Source organism: Mycteria americana, chromosome 2, assembly GCF_035582795.1.
Source record: "Mycteria americana isolate JAX WOST 10 ecotype Jacksonville Zoo and Gardens chromosome 2, USCA_MyAme_1.0, whole genome shotgun sequence".
Classification (NCBI taxonomy): domain Eukaryota; kingdom Metazoa; phylum Chordata; class Aves; order Ciconiiformes; family Ciconiidae; genus Mycteria; species Mycteria americana.
The window spans coordinates 132425352-132446833 of record NC_134366.1 but is presented as its reverse complement, the minus strand read 5'-3'; the positions used below and the strand labels follow the sequence as shown (position 1 = coordinate 132446833).

Here is a 21482-nt window from a genome sequence, read left to right as displayed (position 1 = left end):
CTCCTGTGGTAGTACTGCCTAGAATCATAGAATAATTAATGGTGGAAAGGATCATCTCTGGAGATCATCTGTCCCAAACGGTTGTCCAAGCTGGGCCAACCTTTGTCTTGTTTGGCAATAATTTCAGACACTCAGAAGTTAGCACCCTTTTGCCGATCCACCAGGATAAAAGAGTTTTAAAAAAGACGCTAGAACCATGGTAAAATGACCACAGTGTACTTTATTTAATGATTTTGGTACCTTGTGTTGCAATAAAATAAAAAAAATCTACAAAATCCAAATATATAAAATTTTCAAGTTTTCCTTTTAAGTTTTACAAGAAAAATCAAGTTGTAACCAAGGAAATTTGTTAGTATGAAGCACTACTTTCAACTTCATTTCATCACAAATTGCAACTTACTTAACAGACCAAAAGAACTATGGTACTGCAGTACATCAAATACTTCACACACTGTGTTCTTTACTATAGCACATGTAACCTCTGCCGCGGGAGGCAGCGGTCTCTAGCCAATAAAGACACTCTTCACAATCTGAACTCTAAAGGAATGTTTGTATACATGGATTCAGAATATATATATTTACAGGAAGATTTCTTTTTTTTTTTTTAATAACTATTCTGATTCTTCATTTCAAATAAAATACCAAATACATTTTTACAATGTTTACAAGTCAAAGCACAAGTTCTGCAATGATTATCATTCACCTCAAGTCACTGTGCTTGTACTGGGGGGATATCTACACTGTTCCATAAACACAAATGTGATCTTCCATCACTTTATTTCCGCAACGGTGACTAAGGAGTATAAGCACAGTAACAATTATTTTAGCACAATCAGTGTATAATGCAACAGTTTACAACAGAGAACTGAGAAACTATTGGTCCATTCTGTTCAATTTGCTGTTTATCTGCCAACTGTTACGTTAGTCTTTGTCACATAAATTGTGTACAAGAGTTAAATAACACAACTTGAATAGGAAAGAGCACACATTTTTTAAGGCAAATTAATAAGCAGCTTATGGTGTTTTTTGTTAAACTATACCCCAACAGAACCTAAAAATAAAATGTATGTTCTGCAACTGTCAATAATTATGTCTTGTTAAATTGATCTCCTCTATAAATTGATCAACATGGCTTTGAACCTGGTTATTCAAAATGGAAAGAACTCCTCCCCCCAAATCCCCAAATACAGAAAGTGCATGACTTCATATGCGCCAAAACAAAACAAAAGGCAGCTGAGGTAGTTAGATGTAAAATGTATTTACGAAAAATAACTGAAAAAATAAACCCAGGACATATACAGTAAAAATCCACTCATTTGGAATTAATTTTATATCATGCAACAACTTAAAGCAGGAAACTTTATGATTTCTGAAAAAAAAAAAAAATTTTAGTAATAATAACATAGGAATGAACACAGAATATACTATTGGAATTTGAATTTCAAGTATTTGAGTCTATTTGCATGTGCATTTTTTTACAGGCTTTTTATAGTGTTAGGAAGTAATTTACTTTTTATCAGGCATCACATGAGATCTGGTCTACCTCTGGGACTGCAGCTCCTGGAAGGCAGAAATACACGGCAAGTGCCTGAAGATGTGCCGCCATGCGTGCCCAGAGGCACCACCATCTCAGCTTGGGTGAACTTCTACACACCCATCCTCCACCGAGGCCACCTGAGAGTCACAGGGCCAGGGATCCCGTGCCTACGTCTCCCGGGGACTGATCGGATAGATGTCCTGGGAGCCTGCCTGGGATGTACCCACACGTCTGGATCCATGCGGGGATGCGCCCATGCGGTGGGGATCCCCCACATGATGTTCCTGCAGAGCCTGTGTGTACACACCCAGCCCAGGCAGAGGCCCCGCGCACCGAGAAGTCCCCAAAGAGAGGATCAGCCTCCACCTTGGACCACAGAGTCACAGCTCCTCTTGGGCCCTCCTGCCCGCACCCAGCACCATTGCGTTTCAGCCCTCATGGTGACCTTTTCTCATCTGGAGAGAGGGATGGCGTTCCCCCTCCTGCAGACAGGACAGTCCCCAAGAAAGTGTTGGCTTGAGTCCACGCAGGATGAGCAGGGATTTGGGCTCACATCATGGTCCCAGAGCTCCAGCTAACCGCCCCTGGCGCAGAGGCAGCCCCAGCTTTCCCTTCCATTCCTGCCTCGGAAGAGGAGCAGGCAGTTTTCTCTACCAACTTGCACAACTTGAGCATGCAGGTGCAAGAAAAGACTTCAGGCTCTGGGAATGAATTTCACATAAAAAGCCTACTCCTAGGAGACCGACAAATTTGGAGATGTGTTCCTGTCTTCAGTAGCAGCAACCTAATACATCCCACTACTGAACGTGCAGTGTGCTGGCTCTTCTGAGTCCTGCTGTTAGATCCCACTGCTGATGGTGACAACATGGGTACATGCAATTTGATGTCATGAATTCTGCACTAGGCACCTGGCTTGCAGAAATCACAGCAGGGAGCGGGAGCGTCACAAACTGAAATGGTTTTGGTGGTTTTTTTTTTTTGATTGGCTTGTGAAAACATAGGGTTTGTACTTCTGAAGTGTGTGCATGTGATTCACATATAATTTATGAAAGAGAAAAATGTATTCGTGCTGCCTTCTTTCATTTTTGTTTGCTATTAAACAAGGAAATCCTGAAACTTTTTTTTTTTTTTTTTTCTTAATTTTACCTTTCTAAGCTCCTTGTATTTTGATTATGATTTTCAAAAGTGATGTGTGGTTTTGACCAACTTGGCAGCCCAAAATGAGGAGTCACTGAAGTTCACAGTGTGCTGAACCTACGTACTACGGTGGCAGAGCCACTGGTAATTGCCAATTACACTTGCACATCCTGCACATCGTGGCCTTTAATTTTTCCTGCTCTTGCCACAAAACTGAGTGGAAAACTAGAAAACTGGAGGGTGAGATTTCTTGGCGTGGCACGGTATTGCAGCCTTCCCCAAAATGTTTGTCAGGAGTTCCTGCGCAGTTGCTCAGATTTTTTTGGAGGGGAGGGAGTGGGGCTGTGAGAATCTCAGGTTCTCAGAGAAGTCAAGGCTTTACAGTTTCATGTAAACCTCAGCAGAAAAAGCTAATCTGATTTTGAAGGGGAGAGAAGTATTTTTCAGGCCTTATTTCATAAAACACAAAGATGTGAAAAGGCACGCCTTTGAAACAGGTGTAAAAATCTTCATGTGAAACAACAGTAAAGGCAATCCTTTGTTTTTCCCTATGCATATCAGTTTGCAAAGGACAGAAAACTACAAACTGCATTTTTGAGGACTGCATTGCACCAGCTAATAAACTTGTTTGTGTTCTTAGCACTAACCTCTACGGACTAGGCATCCAGCATGATGTTTCAGTGTTTTGGCAATTGGGGGTATTTGACACACATAGGCATCCTCTTCACTGCGTCATAACTTTTATTCGCCGCCTTTCCTTTTCACAGAGGCATGCTACAAATAATAACACCAAGTCTCAGTGCTCACAGGCAACAGCTGCCCCAAGAAGAAGCAGTCCCCCTCCCCGTCACCAGTTCAGCTGCGTCAGTGGTAGCCAGTGAAGAAACTGGAACAAAAGAGGATCAACCTGCCCCTGCCTGATCCTGCCCTCGTGCCATCCGCGCGCCTCTGTCCCTTCTCTGGGTGACCCGGCACTAAAGACTGAGATGAGGTTTGTCAGGATCCAAACCCTAGATCCATTTTCAGGGGTTTCAGTGGTGCAAGCTTGACAGGCACCTATCCTGGAGGGCTGGGGTGGCAGGCTGGGGGGAAAGCAGGGGGACTCTTGCCTGAGCTTAGGAGAAAATTTCACTGCCCCAACTTGTCCGCTTTTTCCCCTGCTGCCCTAATGCCCAGTGACTTAGGCTTTACAGAGAGAATTTTCTTGAAATTGAAATGTATAGCTTAAAGGATACTTTTTTCCATAGAAAATAGTAAAATATTATTAATATATTAATAAGCCATCTGAAAATTTAAACAGCTATTTTAATTTATCCTGGAATCCAGCCAGGTATCTTGGCCTCATCCAGTGACTAGCAGAATTGGAAGACCTAGAAATGCTTTAGTATTATTTCCAGTGGACTGTTTTTTAATACAAAGCCTGATATTCCTTCCTCATTTTCATTGATTTAGCCTAATCAGTATTGGGTGCACAATGACCGACAGTTTCACTTGATAGTAAAGTTCAAGTGAGCTGTAAAATAGTTATTAAAGAGATCCCTTAAAAATAAATTTCACTTAGAGAGGCATTGTGAAATTTAAAAGCAAAACGCCCATGTGCTTTCTCCTGGGGCTTATTGGACTCCATTAAAGTCAAAAGAAAGTCATCCATTTGCTACAGTGGACCTTCAGGGAAGCCCTTTATGATTATAAACTGCCTGTAATCAAAACAAATCCCAGTATAATAAATGCTCCTGTCCAGAGTGCTGGTGTAAGTATGACTTATCGATGTGTTCACCAGGCAGAATTTCTCTATCAGTCCTTTAAGAGTGTCTTTTGGTTTGTTTTTATTTTTGCTTAGTTGTAGATCATTCAAGAAGGTTTTATAAGCACAACTGTTATCAAGTCTGTCTTTTAGGATCATTTGCCTCACATGAAATTGCTTTGGAAGGCTCACCTATTTTACTAATAACCTAGAAGCGCTTTTGCACACATTTCCCCAAAACAAATCAAATTCACCAGTCAATTTGAAAATAAACTTTGAGTTCTCTATCTTAAGAGATGAAGGGTGGAAGCACGCACAAATTACTTAGCCTTATCCGAGTATACATTTTGCTTTAATGACTGGAGAATATGCTCTTTTTAATTACTACTGGGTTTATTAATAGTTTTTGTAGGAACAAAACTTTGGAACATCCACTGTGAATTAACAGACATGCTCCTTGCACATCACAAATTTCAAGAGAACAACGTGTACCGAGGAAGAACACTTAAAGTTGGTTTTCTTTTATTTTTTTCTTTTCCCTTTTTTTTTTTTTTTTTTTTAAATACAAGAAGATTACAGAGAGCTGCACAAGTTTTAAAGCACAGCTGTACTCTGGAAAATTACTATAAAATCAATACGGTAAGGAAACGTGTTTATTGCGTCCCGGTGGGTACCGTTTCCAATGCACTTGCTTACAGTGAGAAGATGACTCTCCCATTTGCTAATGCCATGGGTCAAATCCAGAAGTCAAACTGGGTTTTGCATGGCTCTGCAGCATGAGAAATAACAAATGTTACGTTAGCATTTGATTAAATATGCAGGTAAGTAAGCATGGGAAGAAGAACAGAGCCAGCTTCCACTGTTGAGACAGCCTTATACACGGAATGGCACCTGCAGGAAAATACAGTGATGCTCATTTGTTAGAATAAACATTAGCTTGTTAATAATACGCAACTCAGAGAACAGACAGTGAAATATCTGTCCCTTCAAGTAGAACAAATTACGCAGGGGACAGTTTCTGCCTTTGAGAATCAATGGGAATTGATTTAAAGGAACTGCAGTCCTGTTAAAGAAGAACCGCAGTGAGATAGAGGACCTGTGCTTGCTAATCCAACGCGATCCCCAGTTAGTGGCTGTTCTGTGAGTCAGAAATTATCTCAGAAACAAAAGACATTTACTTCTAGGTTGCTATGGGCATATACCAAGGCTTTGGAATGATGAAGTACGATCAGTTGAGCAGAAAAATGTGACAGCTATCTTTAAAAATGTTCCTGCTTTGCACTTGATAAAATTACTTCAGTATTTGCATCTTTAACTTGCTTTTCCTTCTCTAACCATAGAGGTTATCTCAATAGCCAAGTGTTATGCAAAGGAATTTTTGAGTTTTGTACTACTACATGAGGGGAAAAAAAATCTGTTAGATAACCTGAGCGCTGTCTTCTGTCATCAGTGGGGTTTGCATATGAGACTCATACACATAGGAGGAAATGGAAGCAAGGAAAAAAATCAGAACAGTGTCTAGTAAATTTTGCAGACTTGTTTGAGCAAATCTTTGAAGAAAACAGACCTGTCATGACATGCTACACTTACAGATCATGTATGAGGCTATGGATGCCTCCATAGTGATTTCTGCTGAAATCAGGGTGATACTGTTCCTGCTTCTAAACAAGCAAAAATTGATAACTGATAATATGGTTGAAAGTCCTTCAGCAGTGATTTCCATCACAAGCTGAGTGACAGAATACCTGAGCATGAACAAATACTACGAGGGCTCACCTACTCTAAAGATTCACAGCTGTTCCCTTATTATAATAAGGCTTTTACCACATCATCTACTGATCTCTATTTTTTTTCCTGCTCTACACCTTTACAAGTGTACCCACCCCCCTCACTCCCCCATGTATGTGCTCCTCAGCTGTGCAGAACAAGTTCATGTGAGGACTATCAGTCTTAAAGGAACATGGACTTGCAAATCTACTATTTGCTTATGGGTGTACTGCATGAGAAACTGAGAGCATGAGAAAATGCACAAGCACTTGAACAACACCAAGCCTGTAATATTCCATATACAGAAAAGCCCATCTTCTGAGCCTATTTTAAACCTTATGTTTTTTGTGGAAGCCATCTGAGATTTATCCTCTGTAAAGAAAATAATAATTAAAAAAAAGTTCTCTGACCTATAATCTATTATAAAGATCTATGATTTCTAAATTTAACAATCACTGGCATAACAGCCATACAAAATCCTTGTCTCTCAGGCCTTAGTTTGAGACACCTTTATATCTTATTGCTAATAAACAACTCCTGTCAATAGCAACGAAGTTATATCTAAAAAGCATCTTTCACTGTCTCCATGTATGTTCCAGTTAGTTTGTAACATATCTAGAACTTTCTCACTCAACATCTTTCCTAGAGGACAGAGTAATTGCACCATAACTAGTATTTTGGCATTAAGGTTTGCTGGGTTTTGGGGTTTTTTTTTGCTGTTAAAAGACTCTGCTCCTCCCTTTATTTACTGAAACAGTGGGGGCAGCTTTTCCACAGTGTTTCACAAACACCTCTTCACCCTGACCGGAGGAATCATTTCTCTGCTTTCGTGTCTTTTTGATCTCTGGCCTTCCTGCTAAGGTTACCAGTGGAGATGCTTCCACGATAAAACGTATGTACAGATTACTCATTGACGTACCTACACGTGCATTCTGTGCAGACAGCCCGGAGGGGGCTGTGGCAGCACCCTGCTTTGGTAGAGGCAACATTGGATTTTTCTTCCCTTCTGCTTCACGTCAAAGGAGCTAAAATCCATCTGTGTGTTAAAAGCAATGAATAAAATATTTTCTCCACTCGTTCACCCAGTTCTTAGTGCTGTTGCTAAACAGCGGTATGTGTTTTGTTACACTCATTTCTCCAGGAGAAACTGTTCCACAACCAGCACAGTCATCTCAGAAATGAAATTGTACTGCTGCTGGGTAGAATGACTTTTTGGTTGATAAGGAAATCAATGACCAGAAGGAAATTTGGCCAGTTCCCCATTGACGGTAACTAGAGCTGTCTCAATCCTAGCGATCCTCTTTGAAATACAACTCCTTGAATGTAGAAAACAAACCAAATGGATGAATGATTCATAAGATGAACGATGAAAGCTTAGCTAGGATGAATTTACTAATGTTGCTTTTCTTCTAGATCTCTTTCCAGTGTGGGCACCGCGCTGAACACAGCTAACGGCTTTCTTTTTTTCCCCCCAAACTGATTAATGTTTGCTCACGGGAGCTTGATTACTGTATTACAAGTCACAAATTTGCAAGATTAAAAATGTCTGTTGAATTAATTAGCTGCAAATCAACCTAAGCAACACTTGACAAGTTCCAAGCTGTTCCAATAAAATAAAAAAGGAGGAATCGATAGCAGCCACAAATACACGACAATATGCTGGCACTTCGCTACTATAAATAGTGGCAGCTGCCCTCTCTGCTGACAAAGGAGGATTTTTCATTGTCCATACAGTGCTGTCTAGAGGCTAAATCCTGCCCAGATCGGTGCGGCAATCTTGCCAATGGCTAAAGCGTTCTCAGTGAAGTATCTCCTGTGGGCCAGCCCGATAACCCAGGGGGAACTGGAGCTGGAAACGAGCTGCCTACTTTGTCTTCCCTTTCAGCAAGAGCCAACACCCGCAGTGCCGGTGCCGGGGCCGACCGCAGCACGTGCAGACGCCGGCCGACAGGAAGGCTACGTGTGTCCCAAAATGGGAATGCAGGGTACGACGCTGGGAGTCATTAGTGGCTACTTTTGAACTTTCCCTCTGTAGCTACTGCCGTTGCCTGACCCAGTCACTGCGACAATTTTAGATCTATCAGTCCATAAATCAGATCCTGTTGGAAAGTTACTGTATTCTTCAAACACTATCCTTAATGCTGAATGGTGACTCATGTCAGGAACTCAAGAAATATACTTGAGCTTCAATGCAGCAAGTGCCTTCACTGGCCAGTAATCTTTTCCTCACCTTCATAAAATTTAAAATTAATTCTTATCAAACATCATCTCAGAAACAATCTGGGATACACAGATAATAATGCAGAACACACACTGAAAAAAGCATCAGTAATTAAAATTTCAGAAATAGCTACTGTGTATTCATGGTACATTTAAATTGACAGGGGTATTGTTTTCAAATACATGCATTTGAAATTTATCTTCAGTACATAATCCATGAGCTAGAAAATCTTTCCTTCTGACAGCATGTATCAGGCAACTGCATATTTGTTGGATAACAAACACTCTTTAGTGTTCTCCAGACAAAATTCAAGTAAACCATCCTAATTATTGCAGGTTATTTCCTTCATAAACTACTGACATTGATAACTGATATTCAGTGAAACAAATACAACCAACATTAAATGAAACAAAAGGTTTAATTGGTCCCTTTGCCATTTGCTTATCTGTTTTTTTTCCCTTGATTAGCTAAATGTGATAAATCCTTATTTATTTTGTACAAATCTTTTTTTTTCCCCCACTCTATTCTTTTACCAAAATATTTAAGATGATGAAATATAGCATTAGACATATTTCCTCCAGAGCTTTTCATTAAAGTACTGGCATAATACATTGCAAAGCTGTCTCCAATAATGACTGGAATGTGTTTTCCAATAATGTTCTTTTCTTTTTGCAGTTATGACTTGATTACCCTTGATGATGATGCTCCTGATGCTTTTTCTTAGGCTTAGAATTTAAATGAACTATAAGATTGAATCCTAATAGGATCTCAGGACTCACTGTCATGTGTATACACACACACACACACACACATATATATATGTGTATATATATAAAAATTCATTTCATACTGTAAATTTGCTCCCAAATATGAGACATGTTCCTATTACTTTTATTATGAGAAAAACAAACACTTTCACAAAGAGTACTCTTTATAGCATGCTCCAAACTGTGGGCACTGAACTTACTTCTTGCATTTGCCGTAACCTGGGCAATTTGCACACAACTGTGCTTCAAATGTACCGTCTGGAGAAACCACTTCTGCTCCACGTGCTTCACTAGACAGCATAAAGCCTGTTTGCCCTTTGCTCAACCCAAACTGATGTTTGCTGCGCAAAAGAACTGGGATCGCAAAGGGAGTGCACCACGGGCTCAGGGAACTATGGATAAGCTACATGGTGTAGCTCTGGTGCACACACAAAGTCTGCCTGAGCTTCAACGAGAAACCGGGTGAACGTGGCCAGAGTAGCACAGAATGCATTAATAGACCTGATTCAAGGCCGCGTGTAGAGATTCAGGCTTTGTCACAGTGCTAACCATGTTGATACAGCTTTTGGTCAGGTTGGAAGGTGAGCAGAGTGATTTTGCATCTGCCCCAGTTTTTTATTGTAGACATTACTCTGGCTGGACGCAGGCAATGGCACTGGACGTGCGCAACAACTTCAGAGTCCTCAGCACTAAGGGGACCCAATACATCAAAATACTAGAAGTATGTCTGCATTGCACAGGATAACCTTTCAGTTTTGCACAAAGAGGAAGAACAGCCTCAAAATAAGAGGGAGGGAGCATGCCCTTCTCCTCAGTAGCATGCAGCCCTATAGCCTTCCCCTGAGAGATAGCAGCTAGAGATATGAATCATTGCTAGCTGAAGAGATAACTGAGCCTGGCTCTCCCCTTGGTCTCCGCCTACCACAAATCTACTGCTGGAAAAGCAGTCATGAGTATTTCTGTGCAAAGCTCTGCCTGATAGCACCCCAGAGGACCCGAGTCCTTCAGGTAAGATGGGCAGAAGAATACCTGCTCAAGGGATCCTGGCAGGCTTAGGTGGGAGATAGGACCTGAGCTACTCTGTGCCGTGAAGACCGAGGTGTTTCTGACCAAGTCCAGGAGCCAAATTTTAGGTGCTTGAACGTCTAGCATAAAAAGATCAGGAGCTCCTGGTTAGTGCAGTTTGGAGGATCACAGTATTAGCTTGAGGCCCCTGATGTGCCTGCGCTGACCTCTGCATGTGTGCCACAGCGTGCGAGGTATCTGGTCCCCGTGTGTTGTGAGTTTCGTCCAGCCCATGCACATGGTTTTCCTCTCTGTGGGCTCTTTGGTGCATGAGGTGGGGGTGAGAATGCTGGACTATGCCCAGGCCTTGCCCTGAGTGGGCTCGTAGCACCCAAACACAGCCTACATCTTGCCTTAGCAGTATGTTACATCCCTGAAGGCTCTTCTAGCCATTCAACTAGCAGCTTTTTTACCTTGAGGAAATCACTTATTGGTGAACTTCTGTTTTGCAGTACCTTTTACACACTAGATGGCTGAGTGGACACACCTACTTCACACTAGAAATGCTTCTGTGAGGTTTAGTTCAGTGCAAAAAACCCCCAAACACAACGCTTTCTTAGAAGGACGTGGACTTTCCTACAGCAGAACAGATCTTGTGTAGAAAAGCTGCTAGCATGCCTAGGGCTACAGCATGCCCAGAAGTAAGATCCAGAAGCAACTGCTTCCAAAGCTATCTGAAATAAGAGGCTGAAATCTACAGATACAGAAAATGTTTGTATCCATAGCGGTCATAGTCTTTGTTTCTATGAATGTAGTATCTAGTTACATTGACAAATCCATTACATTTTTAACTTTATCCCAACCATTCCTGGAAATGAGATTTTTGGTTACACTTTAAAGTTTCTTGGCTGTTTTTATTTTACAGTGCCTTGCATGTAGAAGTTTAGATTTGATCTTTCTATTAGTTGGCCACTTATCTCACAATTTCTTGTAAATCTCTAGCAATGAATACAGCATCTGTAACTCTGTTGTAATTATACACAAGCTTCTCTCTTACCTCTCTAGCTCATGCAAATCATCCCATAAACGTGCTGAAGAGGACTTTTTCCCCTGCATCTTGCATATCTGCCCTCTTTGCTCCAGGATTCAGAGGAGGCACATGGCTTAGTAAAGGGTATATAAGATCCTCTGCATAAGAATTAGATGCTAAGCATTCAGAACAAAACATAAGTACAGGAGCCAAGCTTACGTATTCAGAAAAAGTTCCTTTTAATGAATGCGCTGGTCAGCAATTGGCTTTTGTAAGGATCACTGGAAATGACTGGTTTCAGAGACATTTTTCAAAGTGTCCTTAAAAGTATCACAAAACAGCAACTGGGTCAAAATGGGTATATTCTTAAATGTTTGAACAAAAAAGGAAAGAAGAAGAAATGTTTTGATTCATGCTGAGTTAGCACTGAGTATGTATTTCGGTTTGAGCCAAGTGACATTCAGGCTTTTTGGTATGAAGCAGATCTCCAGCTGACTTCAGTTAGGAGCTGGGAAGTGAAGACGTTCACTACCGTGGTCTGAATTCATGCACTTATTCACTCAAGGCCAGGAACCTGATTTTCTCATATTCATACCAGTGTAACTGTGAAGAAATCCCACCAAACACCTGCAGTGAGGTCACTACAGTAAAAGAAACGCTCCCCAGGGACCCCTCACGTGTTAAAAAAGCTTTGCAAATGATCTGTAGATGAGTGACACTATTCCCCTAACCTTGCGTGAGCAAGGCTTTACAAGGTAATCTCCATCTCTCCTGTAATGAAATCTGCTCATACCAGATGTGAGAAATCATCTCAGAAGCGGATCACTCAGCAATTTGCAGCCAAGTGAAAATGATGACAGAATTTGTTTCAAAAAATCACTATAGGTGAATTGCAGTAATCTGTTGTGGGCTTTTTAATTCCCAGATTTAAAAGAATCTGTTCTCATTTTGCATTTTAACTGTTTTATCAGAATAAAGAGGAACGGATTCAATGCTGTAATGAAAAGACATAGTTCTATAAACAGTCAAGGGAGGGTTTAATAATGTAATGTCTCTGGTATATAAATGGCTGTTTGCCACTTACTCCATTTGGCTTTCTGCTGAGAGCATGGGCTTCAAGCGAGCTAGTCTAATTGCTACAATTAGCAAAATTAAATGGCTTATTGTGTATTTAGACAATCCTTCCCACATTCTGCATTGTTATACTACAGAATTAGTAATTACAGTGTTGGGCTTGTAAATTCATGGACACGTGTTGTGATTATTTTCATCATGCACCTCTTGTAGGGACTCAACTCAAATAAGCTTGTTTAGATGGATGCGCAAAGGCAATTTACTCTGCTTCCCACCACGCACAGGAGCAAGAGAGGCAGCAGTAGGACCCCAGTGATCTGCTGAAGTCTTTTCCTTGGCATTGTGCAGGCAGTGCAGGGGGTGCAGAGTAAATCACAGCATCTCAGTCACTCCGGATTGCACAACTTCAGGGAGAGAGCGGAGAAAGGGCAGTGGCTTTGGGAGCTGAATCACTGGCAGAGCCAACTAAAACTCGGTACAGCACCACTTTTAAGGCTCTTGAGAAGTTGTATGATCAAATGATAAACACTTCAAAATTGCTTAATTTGGGTTCTAAAAAACCAACAGGCTAGCTGTGAATATTTGCTGGCCAATAAAAAGCAAATTAATATATTTTGTGACTGGGAGTCCCTTTCCAAATAAAGCAGCACACATACTTTTAGTACCACTCATGAATTGCTCTTTTGGGAAGATAATGATATATTGGCTAGACTATCATATATTTTAAACAAATTTGTTTAATAGCTATTGACCATGTATTAAAAATTGCAGCTCCAGTAAAATTTTAATTTACCTCCTCTGCTTAAAAGTTTACAAAACCAGGCAGCTGAGGCCTAGCATTTAATTTGGGAAGGAAAATTTTCTCAGATGTTATAGAAATTAATTAATAGAAAATTTGTTGATTTGCCAATGCAAATAGTGTTTCTATGCCATCAAGCCCATATAACCCCAGCACAGACACATGGTTCTAGCACAGGAAGCATACTTAAACTGACATAAACAAAAGTGGAAATGAGTTTTTTCATTATTAAATCTGCATGAAAAAAGTATTGCACATACTTTCAAGGAATTAATTTTTTTAAAAAAGATTATCTTATTATAGAACAAATTTGTTTTAAAATAAGACAAAAGGTTTATCTTACATTTTCTTATATGTTTTCTGAATGAACATGGGTATGCATTACCTCTCCTTTATCTAATTAGAGAAGTGAATACTACTTAAATTGTCTTTTCTGTAACATACAAATCCGCAACTCTCAAAATTTTAGGACCAAGACTTTAACCAGGTAAGTTACTGTTAAATCTGATGGCAAATTTGATTCATTAGAACAATGCTTACATTGTCTTACATGAGTCTTACTTCTAACAAAGAGATGTGATTGCTTTTCTTCACCAGAATATAATTATGAACTTTTTCATTTTTGTGTTGTTCTGGAATAAAATTTAAAAGACCTGATTTTTTTCATTATTTCAAAAGCAGAAGTTAAATTTTTTTACAATTTTTTTTTTTTTTGCTATTGCTGTCTTAATTGAATGTTATTAATAGATCTTAAAACTGTCTGTGGTAAAAAGAATAGTGCATATTGGTTATTAACTGTCCGTAAGGCCATCATGGGATTTCAGCGTGGACTATGTTTAATCTTGACAACTTCTATAAAAAATTCTTACAGCTTTTAATGCGACTGTTCACAGCAAAGCAAATTAAGAAACTGTCCATGTAGTCATCTGAGCATTAAGATTTCAATGGCCATCCTGTCCTCAGTGCAAGTATCACTGACATTAAGAACATAACAGAGCAAGATTTTGGAGAGCAAGTTTTGACTTGGTATAAAATGACTTCTTGCCTTTCCTCAAACAGCCAGAATGAATTCTGAAGACAAGCTGTGTATACGTACTGCCACGTATGGTGCTGTGCACTCAGACCCTGCAGTAGTTAGCTTAAGATAAATTTACAAACATTATTTAAAAAAATTAAAAAATGCTGGGAGAGTAAAGAAAATAAATGCTAGGTATTAAAAACCACATGGATAAATAACGCCTCTGCGTCCTTCCTTCCAAAACCAAACCAGAGCAAATCAAACAAACTCACCCCAAACCTTCTTCAGAAACCTTGCAATGCAAGCACTGGTCCAGACCGTAACCCTTTCAATTCTGTATGAAGCAACATTTCTTCAACTCTGTGAGCCCTGGCCAAAGGGCTCGAGAGTGCTGCCTGCTGTGCCTCACTCACGCTAAAATTTCGGAGTTGTTAAAGCAGCAGCAAACACATTGAACTGTTTCCAAAAGAAACCCTCACGTCTTGGAGTGCAAAGCTTACCATTTGTCTTGTTTGTAAAGAAAAACAGCGATTTCCTTGTGCTAGCTAGCATTTGATTCTGGAGTGAAGGCTCTACTGGATTTGACAGGACAAAGGACTTGCTCCCAAAATCTTTTTTTTGCAGTTCTTGCAGTGGTATATTTTCTGACAAAATATGAATGCTTTTCTCTGAATAATCAGCTTCCCGTGGAGGGAAGGGCAATCACTTTGTACAAATCTTCAGGTTTGGACTATCAAAGCATTATTTTATTTAAAAAATTATTATAGAGGCAGTTGGCCACTGCTTAATTTGAAAATACCTAAGAAACCCTTGAAGCACGGATGTTTTCAGATCTGTGTAAAGTTCCCTCTGACTTGCAGATTCCTGCACTTCCACAGATGCTTTGTTTTGAGGAACTCGCCCCAGGAAAGAACAACAGGTATCGAACATCTCACTAATAAAAAGAGTCAACAGTAAAAATGGCTAATTGAACGCATACAAACGAACATAGGCTGTGCAACCTCGGCCATTTCATAGTACAAATATTAATAACAGGAAAGACTGAAATTTACCCAGCATCATATACAGCAGTGACTACACTGGATATACCTGACAGTGAAGGTTACAATACCAATCATCATGTCTTCTCCATCCTGACAATGCCATTTACAACAGTAACTCTTCAGTTCTGCTTCGCTCTCCTAAAATGGATGGAAATAGTTATAGAGCAAATTGTTTCTTATGGAATCGCTTGGTGTCTTTACAAGCCACTTACATTTGAAGCAGGATCCACGGTTTATAGAGTATTCTAAAAGTACCCATGTAGGCTTTCATATGGCATTACACTGCAAAACAAATCCATAATGTGTGAAAACCAGGTTTATATCAACCTGCAGAAGCCAGGTGATAAAATTCATGGACCAATTCTTAAAATCTAAGCTATAAAGAGAATGAAATGTATTAAAAGATTTGAGGTTTATAAAAAGTAACCTTTTTATACCATATTTTTACTTTACAAAAATATTGAAATAATTCATGAGTTTTTCACTCTGCACCAGCTTTAAAAAAAATACTATCAAATTTTGACTTGCACCTTTAATGCATCTGAAAGCACCATCAGGGGATACTTTTAACGTAAAGGAGGATACCATTGACTAGATTTAGGGAGGTATTTAAAACCCAAAAGCTTGCAGCAAAAGCACTCTATTACAAGAGATTCAACGTAATTTTTAGACGTATCTGGACACAAGTCTTGAACAGGCAGAGGAGGGTCTTCCACATAACTCGCTTATATTATACTTCTGTGAATATACTTACTAAGAAGTGGCTGAAAGCCTTTAAAAGACATCACTTTCACCTTGGGTGGGAAAAATCAGAGCTGTCTCTACACGTTGAGAACTTGATTGGTCTTTCCTGCTTCTTGTTCTGGTAGGGCTCGTGCCACTCATTATCTGTCCCTCAGGCAATATCAACCTTGCAGTTATACAATGTTTGGCACTAGAAGGGTATGGCATGTCACAGTCTCTTGTCACCCCTGCATACATTCACACACTGAATCATGCATTCTCAGTCCTGAAACAGAGACCTTTCAGTGTGTTCATCTCCTCATAGTTTCTTCCGAAATATCTGAATGGGGTCCTCCAAAAAGTTTAGAATATGAAAACTATACTTCCCTGTTCTTTTACATATATATATATTTTTTTTGCAAATTGAACACTGAATCATGATTATCATTTAATTTACATCACTACGTGCTAGAGCTCCTTATTTCTCCTGAAAACCAGAAGTGAGCTGCATAGGATTTCTGTTGCAAGTAACATAAAGAACTTAAATTGCATTTTAAAAGACTTTGAAATTCCACAGAAAACAAACAGTTCTGGTAGTATTAATGTTTATGACCTAATTCATCAGAATTTAGTTTATTTTCCATCGACAGCCTTACAAACATGACAATGTATCTTTTTAATTAAGAACTATTTTGCAAACCTATTCTAACCTGAATGGTTGATTTATGGGAGTGTTGAAGACTACTATGCTCCTATTTCTTCCCCAGAAAACAGTTTTCATAACAGCAACATTGAGTGCTACAGTTTTGTTATTTTTGAAAAGGTTTTTTTTGTTTGTTTTTGTCATTGATTATGCAAATATCAATCATTTATTTCTAAAATAAAATGCACTACTGGCTAAAGTTGAAAGCTCTGGTCAGAGCCTTCCTATTGGTTTGATTGTAAGTACTGTGCAGTCAGAGTTTCATAGCAGCAAGGAGTGGTGGGTGAGTTTCCCCAGCTGAAGTAACTGATCTGTATGTGTGGGTCAGGGTTTCGGGTTTTTTTGAGGCTTTCAGGTGATGCTGCTGTACCAGAGTCCTGCAGACAGACTGCACACAGTGGATCAAATGATAATCATGATGATAGCCAGACTAAGAACACTACAGCTTGCTGCTCTACTTGTAGTACGCAGTTTAGTTATTCCTACAGCCCTACTGTCAACCCTTAATTTGGACTGTGTAACGTCGGGGCTTCTTCAAGCTGTGTTTTTGTTTTGTTTACAATGTGGTTTCATATTCCAAGCGCTCCTGGATAAGGGCATCATCTTTGTACTGTAGCCGTGGAGGAGCAGGGGAACATTCAAATGCTAAGATCGCCTTCCTCAGGCTCCTGTCCAACACGTGTCTCTCCCACGCTGGGTACCTGTTCCTGAACAGATCGATTTTAATGACAGACTCCTCAATCCTTGGTGGCCGGGATGAAGGTGTGGATGGTGCGGTGGGTCTCACCTGAAACACAGGCACACACCCATCCCTCTCCGCGAATTTTTGATCCCGCTCGCTCGTGACACTCCGGTTGTTGGAGATGGACCGTAGAGTGTTTGTTGCCACTTCTGGGGGTAGGGTGAAGGCGGTGGCAGGGTCCTCACAAGCACAGCTTGGCGACTGCCCAAACCTTGGTCCGTTGGGATGAAAGAAGGCATAGTACATGAGCATAAAAACAATGCCTGTTAAAAAGCTGCTGAACACTACACACAGTGCTGGTATGGCAAATGCATCAGAGATCGGTGGGGCCTTGTACAGATACCAGAGAGCACTCAAGGCGGTGTTTTCTAAAAGGATCACAAAATAGTAAATGAAAAGCCGACAGCGTGTCCTTCCTTCCTTGACATTGAACCAGCTGAAGATATAGATTATCCCAACAACCATGTCGAAAACTATCTCCTCCCATTTAGTGATGCAAAACTCTGTCTCGCAGTGGACGATCCAGAAGGTCATGATGCACCAGTGCAGCACGATGAAGATCCCAAAGTACAGCTGGAAAACCGAGGCAAACAGAGCAAAAGTAATAACCCTTGCTGCAATTGTGAAGAAATGCCAGCAAAACTGGATTATAACGGCCATATAACTGATGGGTTTCTTGTCATCACGGGAGTCACGGAGGGCCTTTTGGTAGGATGCCAAAGCCCAAGCCAGGGATACAAGAGATGCTGCAGCAGTAAGACCTAGGAGGAAACAGGAGATGCAGTTAAGGCATAATTAGTATATCAGCACTTAGTTGAAACCGGTGAGATCCTTGCTGCTTTAAATGCGCTCTTCACCACTCACATAATAAAATCTCTTACTTCTCCTTTAGCTCAGCCAGCACTGAGAAATGGACCTCTGCTGCTGAGATTTCATTCCCCTTATAAGCACACTGGTGTGTTGGATACACACGAACAAGAGTGCCTAGCAAACTACACTCTGAAATGCTTCTCTAGCAATTTGGTGTTTGAAACAAATTCATTAATTCACAACTTTCAGCAAGTTCGGAATAGGTGTGTCTGTCAGCTGTGTGATTGAACAGGACCCACTGCGGTTATCGTTTTAAAGGAAGAATATGAATTTTCTGATTTTGATCAGTCATTAAAGAAGCCTAATATAAAGCAACCAAGTCTTTCTAATTAAAATACCAGCATCATATACATATAAACTAAATTAATAACAATGTAAGCATAAATCTTCATTTTAAAAATAAATTAATGTAACTCTTGTTACATCAAAGTTAAACTAACTGCCTTGCTCTTGCTGAGGGAAAAATATTGCCCATTTTCATATTTCCACCACTTTTAAACAGAATTTTAATAAGTAGAAAATGCCAAAACTTTATTTTCTTCCAGTTGGAAATTAAATTAATTTTAGAAATGTTGCAATCTTCTACTGAATTAAAATTCTGAGTATAGATGCTCCTAAAGTACGGAGTTATGACTTAATGTTCATACAGCCATTCTGTGTCCCATATATCACAGAATTGCCTCTTTACAAGGCTCTGAACTATAATATTTCTGGAAAACCTGTCAAATATTTTTCACAAAAAGGATTCAATATAAAATTATTTCTCATGAGATTTTCAAACATTTCTTGTGAAAATAATTCCTATTCACTTGAAAATATAAAAAACAAAACAATTTTTTAAAAATACTTTCTGTGCTTATTTCGAATATGTATTATTCTTTTTTCCTCAAGTGAGTTTGATTGTTGTCGGTAGGTAAACTTAAAAAAAAAGTTGCTTTGCAACTGAATCTAGTTTTTAAAGTAACCTGTTAATTCCATATACCACGAGAAAAATACCTTACATTCCCATTTAAGAAGTGATATAGTTCAGCATAATTATTCAAATGCTTAACACTTACATGCATTCTGTTAGAAATGAATGATAATTCTTCTTCACTAGAAGATTAATTTTTATTTACTTATGACTCATATCAAGCTGCTTTGGATGGAAATGGGAATTCAATTGAAATGCAAAACCCCAGCCTTTTAAGTGTATTTATTATTTAGATAAAATTGCAAGAAATATGTTGTATACAGAGGAAAAATGTATCAAACATTTTATACTTAAAACTGGTTTATTACCAAAGCAAATTTTATATACAGTTAATGAATGAATTCATAAGTCTCGGCATCCCAGACTGAGAATTTATTCATAGACCATTTAAAGATAATGATGCTTCAGCTTACTCTATTTCTAAGCAGTTCCTTAACTTTGAACTAGTTATTGAAGAAAATCAAACTGAAATGAAGTAAACATTTCTTTTGTCCGCTGTTAAAAGCTGTTTAATCATTTCAACAACCTTTGGTTCTGGATGTATAGACAGTATTTTTCTTCCTTGTTAAATAGCTTTCTTTAGAACCTAACCATCAAGAATATATTACTTAAATATTATAATTTTAATGCAAATTTTGTTTATACAGAGTGGTAAGTTTAAGCCTAAATACATGTTGCTATTCACTTTTGAAAAAAAAAAAGGTTTTTTTTAAAACAGAAAAATGTAGGTTATGGATATAATACCTGATTCTGAATGAAAAAAATCTATTTAAGCAATCCACCTGGCTTAACACACTAAGATTTTGCCCAGTAAATAGTACAGAGGGATTCATTGCTTTCAGGAGGGGTTGAGTTTGCCAGTGTTTCTCCCTCAGTCACTGGCAGGGTGCTAATTATGTTGTGAGCTCCCGTGAATCCATGAATTTAAAAAAACTTTGTTTTAAAACCAAAAATAATAATAAACAATCAGCAGAAATATAGGACAAACTTAGGATTCCAGGAAGAATTTTTATCATTTTCTTCCCACGCAGATGCCTGGATGCCAAAACACCAACATTACTTCTGGAATCCTCCTTCATGGAGGGAATAAACTATCAGCAATGAAGACAGGAAGGAGACACGGTATAAATTGTTATTTTCCTTTCTGACATGTATATTTGCTTTTCACGCTGGGCTGCCTTTCAGTGACCATTATCTCTGGAGACAACACTAACAGCTGAAAACGTAAGTTCTCGTTTTCCTGTAAGAATGTTTTAAGTATTGAAAAACCACAGTTCATTTCCCTTATGAAATGAAAAGTTTGCAAAGGTAGATGAATAGGATAAAGGGTAAGAGAATCTTTCAATACAAATGAGCCACTCTGAGCAAGAGCTCAAAAATAGCATTATCAGCACAGGAAAGAATAATGTGAGAGAGAAATCTATGTATTTTCTTTGCAAATCTAACTTTAATGACCTCACACACTCCTCCAGAGGTTTGTAGAGATATCATCAGTTTTGCATTAGGAGGTGTAAAATCATTCAATAATACACACAGACTGTTCCAAATAAAATGTTGAAATTCATAGGAATTTCCAATGTTCTCATGCTAATTAATTCATAGTCATTGTCTGGGACAGAAAGAAGCAAGTACAATAGCAATGTAATTCTGTTATTTAAATAGTCATTAATATGGAAACATCCTTTGCTTTTACAGAACAAACTCAGGGATACTGGCATACAGGAGAGAAAGAGAGACAAGGGAAGGTACAAAAGGGAAGAACTGCCAGTTAAAGTATTATGTATCTACTCTTGTGCTATTGGCAATGGTGTTAAGGATATAGAATTAAGATAAGGCTAAATGCTTCATGGGCACCATCCATTTTTCTTTATTGATGAGACCAAGCACTAAAGAATTATTAAAAGTATAATTAATAACGAGAGCAATAATGTAAAAGGGATGCAAATGGCAGTTTGCTAATAAAGAAATGTCAGTATATAAATAATTCACTGGGAATGGTTAGAGATAAAGTGAATTATTGTAGCAGTGAATGGCTAATTCATTAATTAGAACGTATCGATGCATTTGCTGAGTATGTGTTCATAGAAACCTCTTTATCCGTATTTCAGAAGAAGAACTAAAATAAATTTCTATTACTAGCAAACCAAAACTTAAAGGCAATAACACGGCACGAGAGAAAAAAAATAGAATTTCCTACAGACCTAATGGAAAACAAGTAATTTGTAACAATGCAGGCGGTTTAACTTTTGCAGTCAGGAAGGCTTATTTGCCATTCAGAAATGAACGGAGAAGACTGGACTGTGATCTGTGGAGCCACCGTTCATGAAGA

General features: G+C 39.0%; 1 protein-coding gene across 5 annotated transcripts in view; it reads right to left on the bottom strand.

Annotated features, from left to right (window-relative positions):
* Window positions 1-239: 239 nt before the first annotated feature.
* XKR4 (XK related 4) overlaps window positions 240-21482 on the bottom strand; it is a 244074-nt gene continuing 222831 nt past the window's right edge. The window contains exons 3-5 of one of the 5 annotated variants that reach the window (XR_012774464.1): window positions 15189-18071; window positions 3322-13713; window positions 240-1369 (exon numbers count right to left, since the gene is read on the bottom strand). Coding sequence is in view for 1 of the 5 variants with exons in the window: in XM_075494677.1 (XP_075350792.1) it covers window positions 17125-18071 (947 nt within the window). In the remaining 4 variants the exon portion in view is untranslated. Of the gene's footprint in view, window positions 13714-13788; window positions 18072-21482 lie in introns of those variants that run through there. The other 4 variants (XR_012774462.1, XR_012774461.1, XR_012774463.1 and 1 more) reach the window with 4 other exon arrangements.